This window comes from Hyperolius riggenbachi, chromosome 5 (assembly GCF_040937935.1).
Source record: "Hyperolius riggenbachi isolate aHypRig1 chromosome 5, aHypRig1.pri, whole genome shotgun sequence".
NCBI lineage: Eukaryota > Metazoa > Chordata > Amphibia > Anura > Hyperoliidae > Hyperolius > Hyperolius riggenbachi.
In genome coordinates, this window is record NC_090650.1 from 374178919 (window position 1) to 374203167 (window position 24249).

The 24249-nt window shown below is 46.7% G+C and overlaps 1 protein-coding gene across 1 annotated transcript in view; it reads left to right on the forward strand.

The window, feature by feature from the left end:
• LOC137519015 (carbonic anhydrase 2-like) overlaps positions 1 to 24249 on the forward strand; it is a 73777-nt gene that overhangs the window by 2684 nt on the left and 46844 nt on the right. The window contains exon 2 of the mRNA XM_068237589.1: positions 2176 to 2373. Coding sequence (XP_068093690.1) covers positions 2176 to 2373 — 198 coding nt within the window. The remainder of the gene's footprint in view (positions 1 to 2175; positions 2374 to 24249) is intronic.

Consider the following 24249-nt stretch of genomic DNA (forward strand, 5'->3'; position numbering starts at 1 on the left):
GGGACCAACACGCAGCAAGCAAAGTGCTTGCTGCATGTTTTAAAAAAAATTGTGAAAATCGGTCCAGCGGGGCCTGAGCCGTGCCCTCTGGCGGTCATGGACGAGCTGAGCTCGTCTATACCGCCAAGGAGGTTAATCCAGTAGGTTGAATAGCTCAGAGAAGCTCTTTTGCATAGATAACAACTGAATTTATTAACTCTTCCTATACTGGAAAACAATATGAGACTCGTTTCTTTGCTACTAATGTTTTATTTCTTAGCTGCAGTACACATACATTTAATTATCTCATAAGTTTATTTTCACTTCAGGTTTGCTTTAATTCAAATTTAGATTGAAGGTGCCCATTAACGATACAATCCCGCAGATGAACGATCGTCCGATTTGATCATTGTGATTAAGTGGAAATGAGCGACTATGCCCACCAAGGGACAAAAACCTGCTAGTCAATTAGATCAGATTGATGGGATCCTTCCGAAAAATTGATCAATTCCATTAATCTGATTGAAGTGGTTACCAGTATTTCGTTGCGGGATTGTATGGTTAATGAGCACCTCATACTTTGAATTCAGTGCTGTATATCTTATTTGGCACTTCACCTCTTTCTGCCTAATACTGGTTTCCAAATTTGGATGGTGATAAAAAGCAAGGAGCGGTTGCCTCACCCTGGAAAATCTACTTAATATTCATGGTCAGTGAGTTGTAAATAATTCTAAGATTTTAGAAATGTTATGATATTTGTATGCCCGTGTATGCAGCTTGAAAATTGACCAATCAAATGTAGCCATTCAAGATGCATGGATTTGCATACATATACCAAAAGGTTGCCTCAATTCAGAATGACAGCCATCTCACGTTGCATGCCTGATTACTGTAGTTAGTAATATGAGTAGTATCTTGATTATATGCTATTTTTATGTAGAGTATGGAGACATCAAAACCAGCAGTACTATAAGCTTTCTGAGCAAGGCTGGATTTATACTTTTTACGCCCCTTAGCCAAGTATGTTGGGGCTTCCCTTCCATGTGCAGCAGGGCCCCTCCCATTCCAAGTACAGCCTCCTCTTCCATGTGTATCTTCTATGTACAGCAGATACTTTCTTTTATGGACAGCTCCCTTGAGCACCAGTTTCCCTTTTTCATGTGTTTCTGACCATTTCAGCCTCCACTTTTATATGCTTTTTGCTTTTCGTGAAACTACTCTCGCTCATCTCCTATCTGTACATCGCTGCCTGTACCAGGAACAAATGCAGATCCAATGTACTATCCTTCTGAAACCCTTAGGGTACCCATACATTACTCAATAGTGTGGGATGGTTGTCCTTCTGATTCGATAATAAGAAGAGAATCAGTGCCACAACATGGCCGCCCAATTGATCTTGCGATTGATTTCCATCTGAAATTGGTTGAACAGGTTTATTGGGAATTGGGTAAAGTCTCGATCACAGAGGGTCAATTGGGACCGCAGCGGACCGATCGCCTCCTGCCCGGTGTCCCCCCAAGTATATCTGTGTCCCACAGTGCCCATGTGCACTATAGGCTCACCTCTCCGCCTGCATGACTTCTGGCTCCCTGTGTCTACCGTCACCTGACTGCCTGTTCCATGTGACGCTGGTGCATGTTGTGATGTCACTACATGCCCCTAGTCACATGGTACAGGTACGCGTGGTGACGCTGAACACTGGAGGCAGCCAGAAGTCAAGCCAAAGGAGAGATGAGCCTTTAGCACACAGCACAAGCATGGGGGAGTAGGGAGACACTTATACACATGAGGGGCAGTCCGGCAGGCGGTGCTAGGACATTTTCCAATAGATTTAATAATGACATCTATTGGAAATCACTGGGCAGTGTGTGTGAGCAAGCAATAGCTCCCTCTCTGATCAGAGTCAATCAGAGAGACATCTTTGTCTAATGGTCGGTCAGGTGTCCTTCAAGTAATGTGTGGCCAACTTTAGGCCTCTTTTCCATGGGCAGTTGAACTGTGTGCTCAGCAAGCAGTTACCAGGCAGCAGCAAGCAGTTACCAGGCAGCAGCAAGCAGTTGTGAGAGTTTGAGAGGCATTTCACTGCCTATCAGCTGTCCGTGGAAAAGACCATGTGCAGGTTTACCACAAGAACTAGGACACGTAATAATACAGCAGTAGCACATTTGTTTAATCTTACTTTTCTCCTTGTCTTAGGGCCTGACACTTGGCATCATTCCTTCCCCAACGCTGTGGGGGACCATCAGTCTCCTGTGGACATCAACACACATGAAGCCAAGTATGACCCATCACTGAAACCTCTGAGCATCAAGTATGACCCCTCCACTGCTAAATACATCTGGAACAATGGCCATTCCTTCAATGTGGAGTTCGATGATTCCGATAACAGATCAGGTCAGTTTTTTTTTTTTTAAATGTGCCTTTACTGTACTTGCTAATGAGAATTTGGAATGAGGTTACTGGTGAAGATCTGGATAACATCTTCCCGTTTTTTCATCCATGTGGGTGCTGTCAGTAATGGTGTGCTACCATGTTTCACCTGCTGATTGCAGTGTATACATGAACTGGACTTCCTCTGCCAACCAGTAGGTGGCCTCCTCTAGCGGTTGGACAAACAAAGCAATTCTCTGTTTTGCCTGTGAGTGGTTTCTGGAGCGCTACAGGAAAGATTCAAGTTCCTAGATCTCCGGAAACCACCCACATGAAACAGAGAATTAAAGTGTCTGTCCATCGGCTTGAGGGGGCCACCTGCTGGTGGACAGTGAAAGTCCATCTCAATTCAAATGAGATGGACTTTCACAGTTACTGCTACCCACATGCAGAGCGTTACAATACATCATTCCTGGCATAAAACTAAGAATTGTAGTGTTTAAAGTGGACCCAATTTAAAAATACAAGATTTCAGAAATAAAATCTATTTTCTAAATTATAATAATAAATAGCAGCTTTTTTTCAGCTGCATGATGACAAAAATACAATATTTTACATTTATTGGAGGAACCCCTCCCTTCCTTTCATATTGCCGGGACAGAATCCGGCAGACTGGTGGAGTAGGAGGTGTCCGGCAAAGGAGGAATTGCTAATGGCTGCCCCCAGTATAATCCTAGTTATGAAGAGAGAAGGGTGAAAAGCATGCACTGAAATGCTCATAGGCTTGAAGGAGTGTTTGTTTATCTTTGTATGTGTCAGAGTGGTGCAACTAAATATTTTGAATTAAAAAAATGCTTGGTTTGGGTCCGCTTTAACATGGGCTGAAGGAGGCCATCTGCTGGTGGGCAGCGGAAGTCCTTCACAGTTAAATATTTAAAGAGAACCTGAACTGAAAATAAAAAGTCTAAATAACCATACACAAGTCATACTTACCTCCTGTGTAGTCTACTCCTCAATCACTTTCTCTTCTCCTGCGTCTTGTTTGTCCACTGTGGTCAATGGAATTCTCTGTCCTCCATTTTATAAAAAGCCATTACCCCATAACAGCTTCCTGGTCGGCACACTCTTAAACTGTAATATCACCCACTTGAGCCATAGGGAAACATGGACATTTCCTTGCACATTTAGTTGTAACTGACAGCTGCAGATACATAACTGACAGCAACTGGTATATTTCAGTTCTGACAAAATATTGTCAGAACTGCAAGGTATCACTGTAAGAAGAAAATAGTGAGCTTCTGAGAGGAACTGATGGTGAGGTTAGTATATAATATTCATTTGCAGCTACGTCATGTCTTTATTTTGAATAATTTTTCTCGCTTCAGGTTCCCTTTAAAGTGAACCTAGACTCATGCACAGGATACAAGGAAAACATAGAGAAATGCACCCCATAGAGAATTTAGCCTGCCTCCATTAAAAACAGCAAGTAGACACACTGCACATTTATTGCACGATTTGTATCAGCTGTAGCAAAGAAATGTCTTTTTTCCTTACACAATATTATGCTGTTGCTTATCTTTTAGAGCAGAGAAGAAGTTCTGAGTTCAGGTCCGCTTTATGAAGTCAGCAATGGCACCTTCTGTGTTTCTCTCATTTCAGGCTTCATTGAAAGTGACTCTGAGGGCTGGAACCCACAGGAGCGCTTTTGGCAGCGTTTTGGCAGCACTGCGATACGCTAGCAGTTTGCCAAAACGCTGGGCTAATGTTAATGGATGGGGCAACTTCCACAGGAGCGTTTGCGTTTCCCAGAAACGCAAACGCAGGACCTGCAGCATTTTTGGAGCGTTAGCGCCTCAATGTAAAGTATTGAAACGCTAGCGGAAACGCTCAGCAAAACCTAAACTGAGCGGTTTTGCTAGCGTTTTGCGGTTCAGCACACTGTAACAAAATTAAAAATAATTCACAGGACCAATCAGGATAAAAACGCAAAACGCAAAACGCTACGCACCCGCTGGGCAAAAAAATACAATGTTGCAAAACACGACCAAAAACGCGCATGAATCCGCTTGCAAACCGCTCAGACAAAACGCTAGCGGTTGCGTTTTGCGTTTGCTGATTTCAGTGGGTTCCAGGCCTGAAGCAGATCCATGAATATGAATCCAGTGTTATATCCTGAAACAGAAACAAAGCTTATACATTGCTTCTGTTGTATGATATAACAGTGGATTCAGGGCCGAGCCTGGGCGGGTGCTGCGGGTGCATTGCACCCAGGCGCCTGTCTCCAACAGGCGCCGCTCAGCCTCCGCTCACCCCATCTGGCCGCCGCTCTCTCCCTCCCTTCCTCCCTCCCTGTAGCCGCCGCCGCCGCCGCTGCGTCAGACCTCGATCAGGCGGCGACCAATAGTGCGGGCGCTAGGACCCAGCGCCCGCACTGATATGCGGAAGTGACATCACTTCCGCATATAGAGCGGGTGCGTCCGGCGCCCGCACTTACTGGTCGGGTCGCCGCTGATCTTGAGGTCTGCTGAGTGCTGGCTGACTGACTGCCAGGTAAGGAGGGAGCGGCGGCGGCTAGAGGGGGGCTCCCTGTCACTCGCTCACTAATGGGGCTCCCTGTCACTCGCTCACTAATGGGGCTCCCTCTCACTCACTCACTAATGGGGCTCCCTGTCACTCACTCACTAATGGGGCTCCCTGTCACTCACTCACTAATGGGGCTCCCTGTCACTCGCTCACTAATGGCGCTCCCTGTCACTCACTCACTAATGGGTCTCCCTGTCACTCACTCACTAATGGGTCTCCCTGTCACTCACTCACTAATGGGGCTCCCTGTCACTCACTAATGGGTCTCCCTGTCACTCACTCACTAATGGGGCTCCCTGTCACTCACTAATGGGGCTCCCTGTCACTCGCTCACTAATGGCGCTCCCTGTCACTTGCTCACTAATGGGGCTCCTTGTCACTCGCTCACTAATGGCGCTCCCTGTCACTCACTCACTAATGGCGCTCCCTGTCACTCGCTCACTAATGGGGCTCCCTGTCACTCACTAATGGCGCTCCCTGTCACTCACTCACTAATGGGGCTCCCTGTCACTCACTCACTAATGGGGCTCCCTGTCACTCACTCACTAATGGGGCTCCGTCACTCACTCACTAATGGGGCTCCGTCACTCACTCACTAATGGGGCTCCCTGTCACTCACTCACTAATGGGGCTCCCTGTCACTCGCTCACTAATGGGGCTCCCTCTCACTCGCTCACTAATGGGGCTCCCTCTCACTCGCTCACTAATGGGGCTCCCTGTCACTCGCTCACTAATGGGGCTCCCTGTCACTCGCTAATGGCGCTCCCTGTCACTCACTCACTAATGGGGCTCCCTGTCACTCACTCACTAATGGGGCTCCCTGTCACTCGCTCACTAATGGGGCTCCCTGCCACTGGCTCACTAAAGGGGCTCCCTGTCACTCGCTCACTAAAGGGGCTCCCTGTCACTCGCTCACTAAAGGGGCTCCCTGTCACTCGCTCACTAAAGGGGCTCCCTGTCACTCGCTCACTAAAGGGGCTCCCTGTCACTCGCTCACTAAAGGGGCTCCCTGTCACTCGCTCACTAAAGGGGCTCCCTGTCACTCGCTCACTAAAGGGGCTCCCTGTCACTCGCTCACTAAAGTGGCTCCCTGTCACTCGCTAACTAAAGTGGCTCCCTGTCACTCGCTAACTAAAGGGGCTCCCTGTCACTCGCTAACTAAAGGGGCTCCCTGTCACTCGCTAACTAATGGGGCTCCCTGTCACTCACTAATGGGTCTCTCTGTCACTCACTAATAATGGGTCTCCCTGTCACTCACTCACTAACGGGTCTCCCTGTCACTCACGGGTCTCCCTGTCACTCACTCACTAACGGGTCTCCCTGTCACTCGCTCACTAACGGGTCTCCCTGTCACTCGCTCACTAACGGGTCTCCCTGTCACTCGCTCACTAACGGGTCTCCCTGTCACTCGCTCACTAACGGGTCTCCCTGTCACTCGCTCACTAACGGGTCTCCCTGTCACTCGCTCACTAACGGGTCTCCCTGTCACTCGCTCACTAACGGGTCTCCCTGTCACTCGCTCACTAACGGGTCTCCCTGTCACTCGCTCACTAACGGGTCTCCCTGTCACTCGCTCACTAACGGGTCTCCCTGTCACTCGCTCACTAACGGGTCTCCCTGTCACTCGCTCACTAACGGGTCTCCCTGTCACTCGCTCACTAACGGGTCTCCCTGTCACTCGCTCACTAACGGGTCTCCCTGTCACTCGCTCACTAACGGGTCTCCCTGTCACTCGCTCACTAACGGGTCTCCCTGTCACTCGCTCACTAACGGGTCTCCCTGTCACTCGCTCACTAACGGGTCTCCCTGTCACTCGCTCACTAACGGGTCTCCCTGTCACTCGCTCACTAACGGCGCTCCCTGTCACTCGCTCACTAACGGCGCTCCCTGTCACTCGCTCACTAACGGCGCTCCCTGTCACTCGCTCACTAACGGCGCTCCCTGTCACTCGCTCACTAACGGCGCTCCCTGTCACTCGCTCACTAACGGCGCTCCCTGTCACTCGCTCACTAACGGCGCTCCCTGTCACTCACTAATGGGGCTCCCTGTCACTCGCTCACTAATGGGGCTCCCTGTCACTCGCTCACTAATGGGGCTCCCTGTCACTCGCTCACTAATGGGGCTCCCTGTCACTCGCTCACTAAAGGGGCTCCCTGTCACTCGCTCACTAAAGGGGCTCCCTGTCACTCGCTCACTAAAGGGGCTCCCTGTCACTCGCTCACTAAAGGGGCTCCCTGTCACTCGCTCACTAAAGGGGCTCCCTGTCACTCGCTCACTAAAGGGGCTCCCTGTCACTCTCTCACTAAAGGGGCTCCCTGTCACTCTCTCACTAAAGGGGCTCCCTGTCACTCGCTAACTAAAGGGGCTCCCTGTCACTCGCTAACTAAAGGGGCTCCCTGTCACTCGCTAACTAAAGGGGCTCCCTGTCACTCGCTAACTAAAGGGGCTCCCTGTCACTCGCTAACTAAAGGGGCTCCCTGTCACTCGCTAACTAAAGGGGGTCCAGGCTGGCTACATATACTGGGGACACTGGCTGTTTGTCATTATGTGCATTTACTGGTGAAAAGCTGTCTCTTATGTGCATTTGCTGGTGAAAAGCGTTCTTTTTATGTGCATTTACTAGGGAAAAGCGGTCTCTTATGTGCATTTACTAGGGAAAAGCGGTCTCTTATGTGCATTTACTGGGGAAAAGCTGTCTCTCATGTGCATTTACTGATGAAAGGCTGTCTGTCATTACGTGCATTTACTGGTGAAACGCTGTCTCTTATGTGAATTTAGTGTGGAAATTTTGTCAGTAAAAAATATTTTCTCAGTAAATTTTTAGGTATTTGTCAGTAAAAAAATAACGTGAAAGGTTGGCAACACTGGCTGGCGGCATAACGGGAAAGATACAGGCAGCCTACCTCACGCTTGGGCTTGGTGGGGGGAGGTGCCAACAGCGAGCGAAAGTAGGGTGGCCGCAGGCAGCCAGAAGTACGCAGTGTGTGACTGCGTCGCACTCGCAGAGCCTCTCAGCCTGAGTCAGTCCAGAGACTAGCAGACTCGCAGGCAGCCAAAGCCAGCCAGGAGCAAGCCCATGGAAGAGGGGTAAGAATGGGGTATCACATGCATGCGTAAAGAGGTGGAAGGTGTGGGTGTGATTAGGCAGGACATGGGTGTGGTTATGTGGTTGGGCGCGGTTAATTTAACCACTCCCATAGGCGCCAGAAAAAATCTTGCACCCAGGTGCCAGGCACCCCAGGCTCACCCCTGAGTGGATTTATATGCATGGATAGACTGCATGGTGCTGATGTAATGCATCACTAATTTTGCTTCTGTAAGGACGTTACCCTGCAGTGCTTTTCCTGCTACTCCGGTCCTCTGTCCTACTTATACTGTGGTAACTATAGCTGTATTATGAATGGCAGTAATAGCATATACCTTGTGTAGTGTGAGATCAATCCATACGCTCTTTTACTGTCATCCCATCCCACCCTCAGATTCCTCTCCCAGCAACACAGCAGCTTATACTGAGCTCCTGGTCTTTAGGCAGGGATTTGAAAGCAGCCCCAAAGCTTATTGGTCAGCTTATTAATCAGTAAATAGTAAGCTAGTCAATGTATGCCGTTATAATTAGTGTGGCGCTAGTGTGAGAAGGGCAAAAGCACAAGGTTAAGACAATGACCTTTGAATCAATAATTCTGACGGCATAGGCAGGTATTTTACTGTTGTATAAAAGCTTTATGGTATGTTGTTCATGTGCTATGCTATGTACTATGGTGACAGAATGATTCGTACTCCCTGCTTGTCATATATAGTATGCGGAGCCTGTATGGTGCAGTGACAAATGCACACATTCTCAAGGTTACTGCAGGCTTATCAGAAACTGATATGCTGTGTACACAAAATACAGTAAATCTGTAGCCTGCTTCTGTAATATTACCTGCACTTCACACTTCTGTAGCAGAGCAAAGCACAGAGCTGCTCTATGCCTTCCGTGCTGCATTGCACAATGTGCTCTCCAGCAGAGAAAATCTTATATTCAAGGGCGTAACAATAGACCCTGCAAGGGATGCAGCCGCAGGGGGGGGGGGCTGTCCTGAGATACTGACAACTAATGGCACAGAAAGAAAAAACTTTCTGCTCTCTGCACAATTGTTCTAATGACTGCATCTGCTCAGCCACTGATAAGGAATCTTACAAAGTTTTGCAGACAAAGATTTGTAGACATTCACTATTCAGGGTTCAGCAGGGTCTTGTGTACAGCAATGCCCTACCCCTAGCCTCTCTGGGGGGAGGGCGGCCCCATCCAAAGTTTCGCAGGGGAACCCAGTGATTTCTAGTTACGCCCCTGCTTATATTAATCTCTTATGCTAGTGAAGTGTGGTCCGTTGTTATGCTGGGTACACACGGTACGATTTTCCGTGAGATAGATGCATCCCATTGATAAAATCCCTCATGTCCGATATTACTCCCAATCGATTCTGCGCTCGATTTCTCATAGAAGTGAATGGAAAAAGGTAAGAAAAACGAGCGAAGATAAGAGAATCGAGCGCAGAATCGAGTGCAGAATTGAGCGTAAAAAAACGAAACGGTCGGAAAATTGCACGGAAAATCGTACCGTGTGTACCCAGCATTAGTCGAGGAGCAGAAATGCAGACATCAAACCAACAAACGTTGAATCCAGTGAAAACTTTAATGACTAACTGTATATGGTTTATTGCGTTAAGTTTCTTCTTTAGGCATTATACAGAACTACAGTATGTCAGAACCGTACAAAGGTTCTCATCCAGTTCTGTATGATGCCTGAAGAAGAAACTTAAAGTGAACCTCCGGACTAAAAATCTACTCAGCAGAACTGAAAAGGCTTGGTGTTTCTTTCAAGAGAACCCGAGGTGGGTTTGAAGAATATTATCTGCATACAGAGGCTGGATCTGCCTATACAGCCCAGCCTCTGTTGCTATCCCAAACCCCCCTAAGGTCACCCTGCACTCTGCAATCCCTCATAAATCACAGCCACGCTGCTGACAAACAGCTTGTCAGAGCTGGCTGTGTTTATCTCTATAGTGTCAGTCTGCTGCTCTCCCCGCCTCCTGCAGAACTCCAGTCCCCGCCTGCATCCCTTCCCTCCCTGCTGATTGGAGGGAAGGGACGGGGGCAGAGACTGGAGCTATGCAGGAGGCGGGGGAGCAGCTGAGACTGACACTACAGATGTAAACACAGCCTAACAGCACGGCTGTGATTTATGAGGGATTGCAGAGTGCAGGGGGGACCTTAGTGGGGTTTGGGATAGCAACAGAGGCTGGGCTGTATAGGCAGATCCAGCCTCTGTATGCAGATAACATTCTTTAAACACACCTCGGGTTCTCTTTAACAGTTTCACAGCATCAGAACTTTAATTTTCTTACCAAAGCCTCATTTTCAGCTGCATTTTTAGCTAAGCTCCACCCATCAAAGAAAACTGCCCGGGCTTTTTTACCCTGATGCTGTGCAAAGCATGATGGGATTTCCTATGTTGTTATTCACATTGCCTAGCAACTGTGAAGGGTGATCCGCACACAGGACAGTTGGAACTGTGTCTCATGCTCCCTGTCACCTCCTTTCAACCAAAAAGATGGCTGCTCCCATGAAATCACAAACATTTGCCTGTTCTTTTAAAACAAGGTGGGTAAGAGATTATATTACCTATCTATTTTAATTAACATAACTAATGTAACTTAATGACAGTATGTTTGTTTAGGCTGAAGTTCCTCTTTAACGTTTCGAAAGCTTGCAATAAACTGAATTTCCGACCCAAGGGCTGCAGCGTGTTACCGCAGGTGCCGCACTTAACCCACGGAGTCTGCTGTAATGGAAGTCTATGGGCAACGCAGTAAGTGTAAACAACGGGAGTGCGGTGCGGCGTGCATGCGCGGACCGATTGGAGTTCCAGTGACATTCTTTCTGCCCAGCAGGAAATATGTCACTTGGGAGGGGAAAATGCATGCCTATGCATGCACAGACTGATGGGAGAATCCCAGTGACATTCTTACTGCCCACCAGGCAGTACGTCACTTGGGGAGGCGCTATGCATACGACCTGTTGGCGCACTTTGCCGCAGGATCATATGATTGACATTTTTTGCGATGTAGCAGGAGTATCACACCACACCGCAACACAAAAAATAAATATAAAACCAGCCTAAACAATCTTTAATAGATCTGTATTTCAATCAAAATATTTAATCCAAGCTGTCCTAGTGTCGATAGACTGTCATTAGATTTGATTATTTTATTGGATTATTTTATGGGATCTAACGTCAACTCCACTAAAATATCGAACAGTATATGTCCAGGTTTCAGATTAGTAAATGAGAATTTCTGAATATCTAAGCTAAGTACATCAGTGACAGTGACAGACTCACATGTCATTTTATAAGACCGATGTTCCTCGCTACACTGTCTCGGCATGTAAGTTACTGTTATTCTGATTTCATAATAACAGCTTGCAGATCCCCAGACAGACACACAGCCGATAGTCACTGCAATAAAACCGGCAGTAAATTATTATCCTAATTGATTTTCCCATAGTGGAGACTTGGCCAAGTGTAAACAGAGGGAAGGTGTGGGAACCCCGCTGTGCAGGATCACACTATATCAGCCACACTAGTGGGAGGTAGGAACCGTGATAAAGCCAAGAATCATTGCGTTTCCTTCTCAAGCCTGCTGCAGTTGTTTATGTGAATTGTAAAGCAAGACGCTTCTGCTGGTGGATACAGACAAAGAGAAAGTTTATAGAAGAGAGTGGGCAATAAAAAACTGCTAATTAGTAATGTTGGCACCTGTGTAAAGGTCACTGAATTTAAAGTGTAACTGTCGGGCATAAAATAAAAAATCAATTCTTTATTTATATCTGGTAAACAAGTAATAAGGATGCTAGCCAGGCAATCCAAAAGTTAAAATCACTAATACTATCACAGTTTTTTATATTCAGTAAGTAGAGCATTATTTGACTACTTGCCGACTGCTCCACGCCAAGTGGCGTGAGCAGTGCGGCAGCCCCAGGACCGCTCCACGGCGATTGGCGTGAACGGCCGTCTATGGGGCTAGCAGGAGATCGCGCGCACACTGCGCGTGCATCTCCTGCTCGGGGGCGGAGCTCCGCCCCGCCTTCAGTCTCGAGTGGCAATTGCCGCTCCGGAGACTTAGACGGTGAAACCGCCGTCTAATAGGGTAGTACAGCACTGCGATCAGCAGCAGCGCTGTACTGGGGACAGCCGTGTGACACGGCTGTCCCCTTGGGACATTAGAGAGCGATGGGCAATCATAGGCAGAAGCCTATGACAGCCGATCACCATGATTGGCCGGCTACGGGAAGGGAGGGAGGGGAGATAATAAAAAAATGTATTATAAAATAAAGCAATAAATATTTATTAAAAAACAAACTAACAAACATCTGGGGGATGATCAGACCCCACCAACAGAGAGCTCTGTTGGTGGGGAGAAAAAAAAGGGGGGGGGGGATCACTTGTGTGCTGTGTTGCTTGGCCTTAAAGCTGCAGTGGCCTATTTTACTAAAAATGGCCTGGTCACTAGGGGGTTTAACTCTGCGGTCCTCAAGTGGTTAATATATTATGTATAAAAAGAGTTGGTGGGTATGTTTTAGTTTTTGAAAAAGGAAAATACCTGTTGTACTAATTCAGCTCCTACTTCTGGACCAACATCTGGCTGCTCCCCCCCTGTCCCCCCCCCCCCCTTTTGGTCACATGGACAAGCAATTAAAACCAATTAATGCATGAGACACAAGGAAAACAGATTAATCCACCCTGTTGGTGTTTAGAGTGAAGAGCCTGTCAAATTCTCCTTCACCTGCAAGTAATCACAATTGAAATTTGATCCCTCAGCTGTCAGCACAGGAATCTGCAGCTAATTTGTTAACATGGGATATTAATGCTTTATCTGCTTTAATTAAAGCAGGAAGTAGACATATTGCAGATTTATTGCAGGAGTTCTGTGGGCTGTAACAAAGAAATGCTTTTTTTTAAAAATACTACAATGCCCTAACAAGTGTTTTAAAATGACAATGTACAAATAATGTCTAAGATAGGGCTGGTGCACACCGAGCGGCTTTTTGGGCGTTTTCAGATCCGCTTGCGGCTGCGGATCTGCTTGGTCAATGTATCTCAATGGGGTGGTGCACACCAGAGCGGCAGGCGTTTTGCAGAAACGAAAAATGCCTGGGTGAGGCATTTTTTGGATTTCGGATGCGTTTCTGCCTCCAATGTTAAGTATAGGAAAAACGCAAAACGCCTGTAAAACCGCTTGATCAAGTGGATTTTGATGCGGATGCGGATGCGTTTTGACATGTGTCATCAATATATCGCACTTTAACCCCTTGTTTAAGGTCTTTCTACCTCTTTTCCTGAAAAACGCAAAACGCAAAACGCTTCCAAAAACGCTTGCAAAAACGCACGCAAAAAACGCAAAACGCCCCAAAACCGCGCTATCAAAATGACACTAAGCGGTTCAAAAACCGCTAGCGTTTTGCGGATCTGCTTGCGGTTTTTGGTGTGCACCAGCCAGGGGCGTAACTAGAAATCACTGGGCCCCCCTGCGAATATTTGGATGGGGCCCCCCCCATAGGTGCCAAATAATCGTAATGGGGCAGCGTTTCACTGTAAATTAATTGTAAAGTGGGCAGCATTTTACCAGACAATCGTAATGTGGGCCAGAAAATCGTAATGTGGGCAGAGTTCACCAGAAAATCGTAATGTGGGCCTTTAGAAAATCATAATGTGGGCAGAGTTCACCAGAAAATCGTAATGTGGGCACCAGTCACCAGAAAATAGTAACGTGAGCAGCAGTCACCAGAAAATTGTAACGTGGGCAGCATTTACCAGACAATCGTAATGTGGGCAGCGTTCACCAGAATATCGTAATGTGGGACAGAAAATCGTAATGTGGGCAGAGTTCACCAGAAAATTGTAACATGGACAGCATTCACCAGACAATCATAACTTGGGCAGTGTTCACCAGAAAATCGTAATGTGGGCCAGAAAATCGTAATGTGGGCAGCGTTCACCAGAAAATCGTAACGTGGACAGCATTCACCAGACAATCGTAACGTGGGCAGTGTTCACCAGAAAATCGTAATGTGGGCCAGAAAATCGCAATGTGGGCAGCAGTCACCAGAAAATCGCCATCTGGGCAGCAGTCACCAGAAAATTGCAATGTGGGCATCAGTCACCAGAAAATCCTAATGTGGGCAGCAGTCACCAGAATATCGTAATGTGGGCAGCAGTCACCAGAAAATCCTAATGTGGGCAGCAGTCAGTCACCAGAATGTCGTAATGTGGGCAGCAGACACCAGAAAATCCTAATGTGGGCAGCAGTCACCAGAAAATCGCAATGTGGGCAGCAGTCACCAGAAAATCGCAATGTGGGCAGCAGTCACCAGAAAATCGCAATGTGGGCAGCAGTCACCAGAAAATCCTAATGTGGGCAGCATACACCAGAAAATCGTAATGAGGGCAGCAGACACCTGAAAATCGTAATGTGGGCAGCAGACACCTGAAAATCGTAATGTGGGCAGCAGACACCAGAAAATCGTAATGAGGGCAGCAGACACCAGAAAATCGTAATGAGGGCAGCAGACACCAGAAAATCGTAATGAGGGCAGCAGACACCAGAAAATCGTAATGTGGGCAGCAGACACCTGAAAATCACAATGTGGGCAGCAGACACCTGAAAATCGTAATGAGGGCAGCAGACACCTGAAAATCGTAATGAGGGCAGCAGACACCTGAAAATCGTAATGTGGGCAGCAGACACCTGAAAATCGTAATGTGGGCAGCAGACACCAGAAAATCGTAATGAGGGCAGCAGACACCAGAAAATCGTAATGAGGGCAGCAGACACCAGAAAATCGTAATGTGGGCAGCAGACACCTGAAAATCACAATGTGGGCAGCAGACACCTGAAAATCGTAATGAGGGCAGCAGACACCTGAAAATCGCAATGTGGGCAGCAGACACCTGAAAATCGTAATGTGGGCAGCAGACACCTGAAAATCGTAATGAGGGCAGCAGACACCTGAAAATCGTAATGTGGGCAGCAGACACCAGAAAATCGTAATGAGGGCAGCAGACACCAGAAAATCGTAATGAGGGCAGCAGACACCAGAAAATCGTAATGTGGGCAGCAGACACCTGAAAATCACAATGTGGGCAGCAGACACCTGAAAATCGTAATGAGGGCAGCAGACACCTGAAAATCGTAATGAGGGCAGCAGACACCTGAAAATCGCAATGTGGGCAGCAGACACCTGAAAATCGTAATGAGGGCAGCAGACACCTGAAAATCGTAATGTGGGCAGCAGACACCTGAAAATCGTAATGAGGGCAGCAGACACCTGAAAATCGTAATGAGGGCAGCAGTAATGTGGGGCTGTGGTGGGCAGCGAGCGGCGGGCAGATACATACCTGCTTCCGTGCGTTCCATTGGAGACTTCTCCCTCTAGCGGCTGACGTCACTTCCGGAAGTGACGTCAGCCGCTAGAGGGAGAAGTCTCCGATGGAACGCACGGAAGCAGGTATGTATCTGCCCGCCGCTCGCTGCCCACCACAGCCCCACAGACACTTACGAGCTGGAGGGGAGCACAGAGGGGAGAGCCCCGAGGTGAGGGAGAGGGGGGAACTACCCCTCTCCCCGCCGACTGTGGGCAAGGCTTTCCCCTCATGCTGCCACCCCTCCAGCACCCACAAAACGGCCCCAAGCGGGCCCCAGGGGGGGGCCGGGCCCCCCCGCGGGCGCAGGGGCTGCAGGGCCTATTCCTACGCCCCTGGCACCAGCCCTAACTGTGTAAACATTTTCCTACTTTTCATGTTAAATATCAAAGCTGTAATTTATTGAGGGTAGGATTTAGCTATATTGGGACAAATCAATTGCAGAAGGGGTGCCTGTTTCAATGCACAGCCAGAGTTGCATATCAGGCTACAGAGTATTTTTCTCTGAAAGCAAAGCCAGTATCAAAATCTGCGACAATTACAAATGTTAACAAGTTACATTTCCTCTGCTCTCTTCACACACTTCAGTCAGAAACACAGGACACAGAAGCTGCAGCAGTTTGGAGCTCTCTCTCTCTCTCTCTCTCTCTCTCTCTCTCTCTCTCTCTCTCTCTCTCTCTCTCTCTCTCTCTCTCTCTCTCACACAGAGTTAAGGCTCATACACACATCAGACCATAGTCTTTTGAAAATGAAAGATCACAGACCAATGTTACCCCCTTCCATGTAGTATGAGGGCCATACCTACACAGTCTATTCTATGGAGCTGAGCTCCCAATCAGACAGAAATCTTTGCAAGATGCTGCACACAAAGATGCTGTACAGACACAAAAGATCAGTACAGTGGCGTAGCTAAGGAGCTGTGGGCCCCGATGCAAGTTTTACAATGGGGCCCCCCCAAGCACTCTATACATAGCAATTGATACGGTGCACCAAAACCTGCCAATGGCAACTACAGTGTCAGAGGAGCAAGAAGGGGATGGGAAACAGTTTGTTAATGATTACCACTATTCAAAGTATCTAAAGAAGTGATTATTATGAGCACAGGACCAATAGAGAGCTAATACTGTAGTTGAGGGAGGGCCCTTCGGGGCCCCTCTGGCCCAAGGGCCCTGATGCGGTCGCTACCGCTGCACCCCCTATTGCTACGCCCCTGGATCAGTATCTGCAAAAGATCTGTTCCTGCAAAAGACCCGTTCCTACAAAATGCATTCATAGTCTATGAGATCTGCAGATCATCATACACACCTTGTTTAACAGACATTCATCTGTAGATCAGATCCACCAGGATGGATTTTCAGATCTGCAGATGATTGTCTGATCTGCAGATGAATGTCAGTTAAACAAGTGTGTATGAGCATCTGCAGATCTCATAGACTATGAATGCAATTTGCAGGAACGGATCTTTGGCAGGAACAGATCTTTTGCAGATACTGATGTTTTGTGTCTGTACAGCATCTGTGTGTGCAGCATCCTGCAAAGATTTCTATCTGATGGGGAGTTCAGCTCCATAGAATAGACTGTGTAGGTATGGCTCTCATACTACATGAAAGGGGGTAAAATTGGTCCGTGATCTTTCATTTTCAAAAGACTATGGTCTGATGTGTGTATGTGGCCTAACACACAGGGTTAACTGATCAAGTGTGAGGGGAATTTCCCCTCTCCTCATGGCTCATTCTGCCGCCAGTTTTGGCGTCAGTAAACTTTGAAAGTATTTTGAGAACAGTAAACAAAGAGGTTGCCAGTGAAATGTATACACCAGTACTTAGCAGCACTTCCCAAACAATTCCTATCTCAATTGAAAAAAATATGTAGATGATGTTGCGGAGCTGCGTTCTAAAGTCTTACAACGCAGCTTACTGCAATGCAAAGAAAATTGTACACAGCGTTCACAGTGCGATGTTAACATTGCATTGTAACGTGTAGCATTATGGTAACGCACTGCTGCAGTGAGTTACCTCTAAATGCACACGTTACCAGATACAGAAAAGCATACATTTCATTGACTGTGACCTATTTTATGCGACAGTAACACAGTGCTAATCTCTGTTACCACTTTCTTGTTGCATTGTAATGTTGCGTTGCCACTTTACAACGAAATGTCCTACTGTGAACCTAGTCTAAAGGTTATAATGCTGCTGCTTATCTTTGAGAGCAGAGAGGAAGTTCTGAGTTAAGGCCCTCTTTAAAGCTGACAGCCTATCTGGAAGCATTGCCTTACACTGACAGGAAGTGGTTTGCTGGGAATGGTTATCAATTTTTTCGAGGCAGCTAAGATGAAATTGGTGTCCCAAGTAATTGAAAGTTGCAGTTTTTTTGTCGTACTTTTTCATGCAAAATTAATAAAAAATAACTCTCCAATAATATCATTGTAACCCGATTTTACTTTATTATTATATTATATATAAATATAGCAATGATCACATCTTCCGCAGCTCTGTACAGAGTATATAGTTTTGTCACTTAAAGTGGACCCAAATTAAAAATACAAGATTTCAGAAATAATCTATTTTCTAAATTATAATAATAAATAGCAGCCTTTTTTCAGCTGCATGATGACAAATATAAAATATTTTACATTTATTGAAGTAACCCCTCCCTTCCTTTCAAATTGCCGGGATTTTTCCGGCAAACTGGTGGAGTAGATGGTGTCTGGCAATGGAGGAATTGCTAATGGCTGCCCCCAGTATAACCCTAGCTATGAAAAGAGAAGGGTGAAAAGCATGCACTGAAATGATCATAGGTTTGAAGGAGTGTTTATTTATCTTTGTATGTGTCAGAGTGGTGCAACTAAATATTTTTAATTAAAAAAATGTTTGGTTTGGGTCCGCTTTAAGGTGGGTACACACATCAGATAAAAGTCTTTGGAAAATGAAAGATCACAGACCAATTTTACCCCCTTTCCTGTAGTATGAGAGCCATACCTTCACAGTCTATTCTATTGAGCTGAACTCCCTATCAGATAAAAATCTTTGCAAGATGATGTGCACAAAGATGCTGTACACAAAGATGCTGCACACATGCAACAGATCAGTATCTGCAAAAGATCAGTTCTTGCAAATTGCATTCATAGAATAGACTGTGTAGGGTATGGCTCTCATACTACATGGAAGGGGGTAAAATTGGTCTGTGATCTTGCCTTTTCCAAAGTCTTTTATCTGATGTGTGTACCCACCTTAACTGTCCCTCAGAGGAGCTCACAATCAATTCCCTACCTTCTTTATGTTAATTATGCATAGGGGAATCAAATAGCTCATCAGTATGTTTTGGGGATGTAGCAGGAAACCAGAGGGCCTAAAGGAAAAACGTATACAGTAAATTCAGCGAGTACATGTAAACTCCATGCAGATAGTTTCCAGGCCAAGGTTTAATCCTGAGACTCTCAAGAACGATTAAAAACCTGGGTCTTTCTCAATCAATTCTGATAGAGAAATTGATTGGCTATTGATTGGTTGTGAGGGGAAGAGTGATTTATAGATAGCCTCATAGCTTTATCTAAAGCTAAATACCCACCAGCAGATATGGCCAGACGTTTTGGGGGTCCCCACTGACGAATGATTGTTTCCCCGATTCGAGTTGTTGGTTGCTGCGGCGGAAATTAACGATCATGTAAACTACAGTTTACATGATTACGGCAAAACCCACGCAAGTCAATACGGATCAACAACTCATCGGACATGTCGGTCATTCAGAAACGAACGATTACCATGGGTGTCGTGCATCGTTAAACATCAATTAATGAATTTTCATTTAACGATGTTGTGCAGTATCGCAAAAAAAAAAAATTGTTCTTTGCACAAAATCGTTTACGAAAATTCGGTGTGTGGGTATGGGCCTTAAAGGTGGCAAAGCAGTAAAATGACCAAGTGATATCTGATCAGGAAAATATTGATTGTTTGCTATCTCAAACCATCTAATAGTGGTGATGTTTCTTTACTCAGACGCAGCTAGTAGCACCCCCAAAATGTAGGGCTTAGCCAATCATGTTGCTGGTTGAGTCCTATGGTTTTCATTGGCTTCGAATATTACTTCGTTTTTACATAATAATGAAATCCAAACATGTTGACTTTGCACTGACCCTTCCAGTCTCACCTTCCCTGCTCCCTCCTGTGTGCTATTTGTAGCATTGGCTGTGAGCTCCAGATCACATTGAAGCAGCTGGTAAAGCAAGCTCAGTTCTCCATTTAGAGAGTGCATCTTCTAGGTTGGCTGAGTTATCATGGGAGATGCATTGGATGATAAATGATGATGAGTATTTTAAGTGAGCTATATGTATTATGCAGCCCAGGCTATGGCAGGAGAGCTGGGAATGCTTCTTGCTGTGACTTATAGGGGTTATATTGGGTAAGGCAGGAGAGAACATTCTGTACAGATCACCTGGCAGGACTAAAGATGTCACCACTAGTGATGAATTTCAGAATGTTATTCAGGTAGAGGAAAGATGTTACAATGGGGCTGCTCTTATGTATTAAAGGGAAAGGGTGTGAGGGATTTGGAGGCTGCCATATTTATTTTCTTTTAAACAATACCATTTGTCTGGCAGTCCTCCTGATCCTGTGACTCTTATACTTTTAGGCATAGACCCTGAACAAGCATGCAACAAATCAGGTACTCTGACTCAGCTGACTCAGGTTTTACTGGATTAGCCATATGCTTGTTCCAGGGGTTTGACTCAAACACCAGTTATGCCAGAAGATCAGCAGGGCTGCCAGGCAACTGGCATTGTTTACAAGGAAATAATTATGGTAGCCTCCATATCTCTATCACCTCGGGTTCCCTTTAACCCCCTGGGAACCGGCTGCCTAACCCCCCTTACGGACCAGTATTTTAGGTGCGGGGGGCACGTTTAGAGGGTCAGGCTGCCGGATCCCCAGTGTATATAGCTAGCCATCGGTGTACCCAGTATAGCCAGATGTCCCCCATATTGCCAGCAGCCTTTACTCACCTCCCAGGCTCCAGCGATGAGCAGCTCTAGCCCCCTCCGCTCTGGCCGGCATCCCCGCTCACACTGCCAATAAGTTCCAGGTCGCGGCTTGATGACGTCATCAAGCCCCACCCCTAAACTCAAGACAGAGTGAGCAGGGATGCCGGCCAGAGCGGAGGGGAATGCCGATCGCCGGGAACGTTAGGAAGGTGAGTCCCGGTCCTCTTCTTCCGCTCCGATCGCCGTTGCTAACATTGATCACTACAATCAGCCGGCGATCGTAGTGATCATGTGATCACGAGCCAATCGCCATGGCTCCTGATTACTGCGGGGAGATGTCAGCTGTCATATGACAGCTTAACCTCCCCTCTCAGGTGCGCATGATCACGTCAGGAGCGTTTCAAGCGGGCGGCGTAAATCCTACGCCGCATCAGAGTTAGGCAGCCACAAGTGTGGCGTAGGATTTACGCTGTGCGGTCCCAAGAAGGTTAAGGTCAGCATGGCGGCATAGTGTTTAGCAGTTTCGGATTGCAGCGCTGGGTCTCCAGTTTCCTCTGACCACTCTTGTTCCTTCCCACATCCCAAAAACATACAGATAAGTTAATTGGCTTCCCTCTTTATTGGCCCTAGACTATGATACATACGCTACATGATACATACATACTTACATAGACAAATGACTGTGGTAGGGATTAGACTGTGAGCCCCTCTGAGGGACAGTTAAGTGGCAAGACAATATAATCTGCTGACCATTGGGGTGGACATTATACTGTGAGTCTGACTGGATTAGCCACATGCTTGTTAAAGGGTTGTGACTCAGACACTACTGATGCCAGAAGATCAACAGGGCTGCCAGGTAACTGCTGTTGGTGTGGCATAGTTGGGAGTAGCTCTGCTGGATTGCTTTAGCAGCCATGCATTTAGAGTTGTGTAGCCATGACAGACAGGGCCAGGTCAAGGTTCTCCAGTAGAGATGGCCCGAACCTCAGGTTTGCGAACCGGCGAACTCGCGAACCGCAATAGACTTCAATGGGCAGGAGAAATTGAAAAACTGCAAACACTGTTTCTGGCCACAAAAGTGATGGAAAGGATGTTTCAAGGGGTCTAACACCTGGAGGGGGGCATGGCGGAGTGGGATACACGCCAAAAGTCCCGGGGAAAAATCCGGATTTGACGCACATTGCATTCCTGAAATTGGAGGCCTAAAGTGCTTTAAAACATCTTGCGGGTGTATACATGGATCAGGTAGTGTAATTAGAGTACTGCTTCACACTGACACACCAAACTCACTGTTTAACGCACCGCCGCAAACAGCCACAAAGGGTTGTCAGTTTACACTCCCAGCCCAGGACATAAACTATCAGTCCTCTCGGTGGCAATGTTTGTGTAGTGATAGCCGTGTTCGGGCGCACGTTGGCGAGAGTACAGGCTATGATGATGAAAATTGAAAAATACATTTGTTTGGTTTTTTGAATAATTGAAAACTGAAGTTACTTATAAAATTCTATAATTTTTTTCCCTGATATAAATTACTTTGATAACTGTGGTAGTTCCAGAACTAATACCTGCCGATGAGAGCTAACTAGATAACCTTGGGTCGATCGCATGTCCCCGTGATGGCGATGACGCATTCGGATGTCTGACTGCCTTATTAACTTTCGATGGTTCTTTCTCTACCGTTGTTAAAGCTTACATCTATTTATTTAAATTACTTTTTCTGCGGTCTGGGCAGTTCCTTCAATGAATATCTGTTATGGAGGGCAAGTCCGCCATTCATTCAACTGTGTGATAAACTTTCCATGGTACTTTCTCAGTACCATGGTGACCACGGGTAACGGGCAGGGAATCAGGGTTCGATTCCAGTCCGGAGTGGAAGCCTGAGAAATGGCTACCACCACCACACATCAAAGGAATGCAGCAAGCCCGGCACGCAAGTCCTGACTCAGGGAGGTAGTGACGAAAAATAACGGAGGACTCTTTCGGGGCCCTGCTGTATAATGATGAGATGAATACACTTGAAAAACTTTCACGAGAATCTGTTATGGAGGGCAAGTCTGCCATTCATTCAACTGTGTGATGAACTTTCCATAGTACTTTCTCAGTACCGTGGTGACCACGGGTAATGGCCAGGGAATCAGAGTTTGAATCTGGTCCGGAGAGGGAGCCACAGATGCAGTGAAGGTATGCACTGACTGATATAAAACAGTGTGCAGTCACACAGATGCCATGAAAGGTATGCAGTGACTGGTACAATACAGTGTGCAGTCACACAGATGTAGTGAAAAGGTATGCAGTGACTGGTATAATACAGTGTGCAGTCATTGTGGGTGAGCTGGCAGGCACTCGGGTGCACTCCTCGGAAGAAGCTTGGCGTTTGCCCTGCGAAACTGCGTAAGGCCGTGCACCTATTGACGCCCACACCTGCTGCCTCCCCTACGCCCAGGTATAGCCACTATTGTCTTGCTGTCATTATACCACTCGGACATTTTTTGATCAAGCGCAATCTTTTTGCACTGCATATTTTTTTGCTGCATCCTGCAATCACTTGTTCACTTTTTGCTACGATTAAAACTATAGTGCCAGACATCTCCTGCTTCTCTGTGACAGTGTGCAGTCACACAGATGCCGTGAAAGCAGTGGCGGCACCAGGGGGGTACTTTGGGGTGCTGAAGCACCCCCTAAAATTCTCCAAGCACCCCTAAAGCACCCCCCAGCGTGAACTGACTGTCGGCGTTCAGTTCACCGGCAGCAGCAGCCCGCAGCTCCAGCAGCGGCAGAGCAGGGCTACGGTAAAATGGCGTCCGAAGCCCTGCTCTGGAGACTTTGAGTCTGCAGTGCAGGGCTTCGGGCGCCATTTTCCCATAGCCCTGCTCTCAGCGTGGAAGTTACAGTTGCTGGCTGCAGAGCATCGTGGAAGCTGCGCACCGGACGGAGGCCAGGACAGGAGGTCTGCTGCAGGTGAGTAAATGTTTTTTTTTTAATTTATACTAGCAGGTGTATTTGCTGGTCAGGTCTGCCACATGATTGCATGTATTTTCTGGTCAAATCTGCCACATGATTGCACATATTTTCTGGACAAATCTGCCACATGATTGCACGTATTTTCTGGTCAAATCTGCCGACATGATTGCACATATTTTCTGGTCAAATCTGCCACATGATTGCACATATTTTCTGGTCAAATCTGCCGACATGATTGCACATATTTTTTGGTCAAATCTTTCACATGATTGCACATATTTTCTGGTCAAATCTGCCGACATGATTGCACGTATTTTCTGGTCAAACCTGCCGACATGATTGCACGTATTTTCTGGTCAAATCTGCCGACATGATTGCACATATTTTCTGGTCAAATCTGCCACATGATTGCATGTATTTTCTGGTCAAATCTGCCGACAGGATTGCACATATTTTCTGGTCAAATCTTCCACATGATTGCACGTATTTTCTGGTCAAATCTTCCACATGATTGCACGTATTTCTGGTCAAATCTGCCGACATGATCGCACGTATTTTCTGGTCAAATCTTTCAAATGATTGCATGTATTTTCTGGTCAAATCTGCCGACATGATTGCACATATTTTCTGGTCAAATCTGCCACATGATTGCACGTATTTTCTGGTCAAATCTGCCGACATGATTGCCCATATTTTCTGGTCAAATCTTCCACATGATTGCACGTATTTTCTGGTCAAATCTTACACATGATTGCACGTATTTTCTGGTCAAATCTGCCGACATGATTGCACATATTTTCTGGTCAAATCTTCCACATGATTGCATGTATTTTCTGGTCAAATCTGCTGACATGATTGCACGTATTTTTTGGTCAAATCTTCCACATGATTGCACGTATTTTCTAGTCAAATC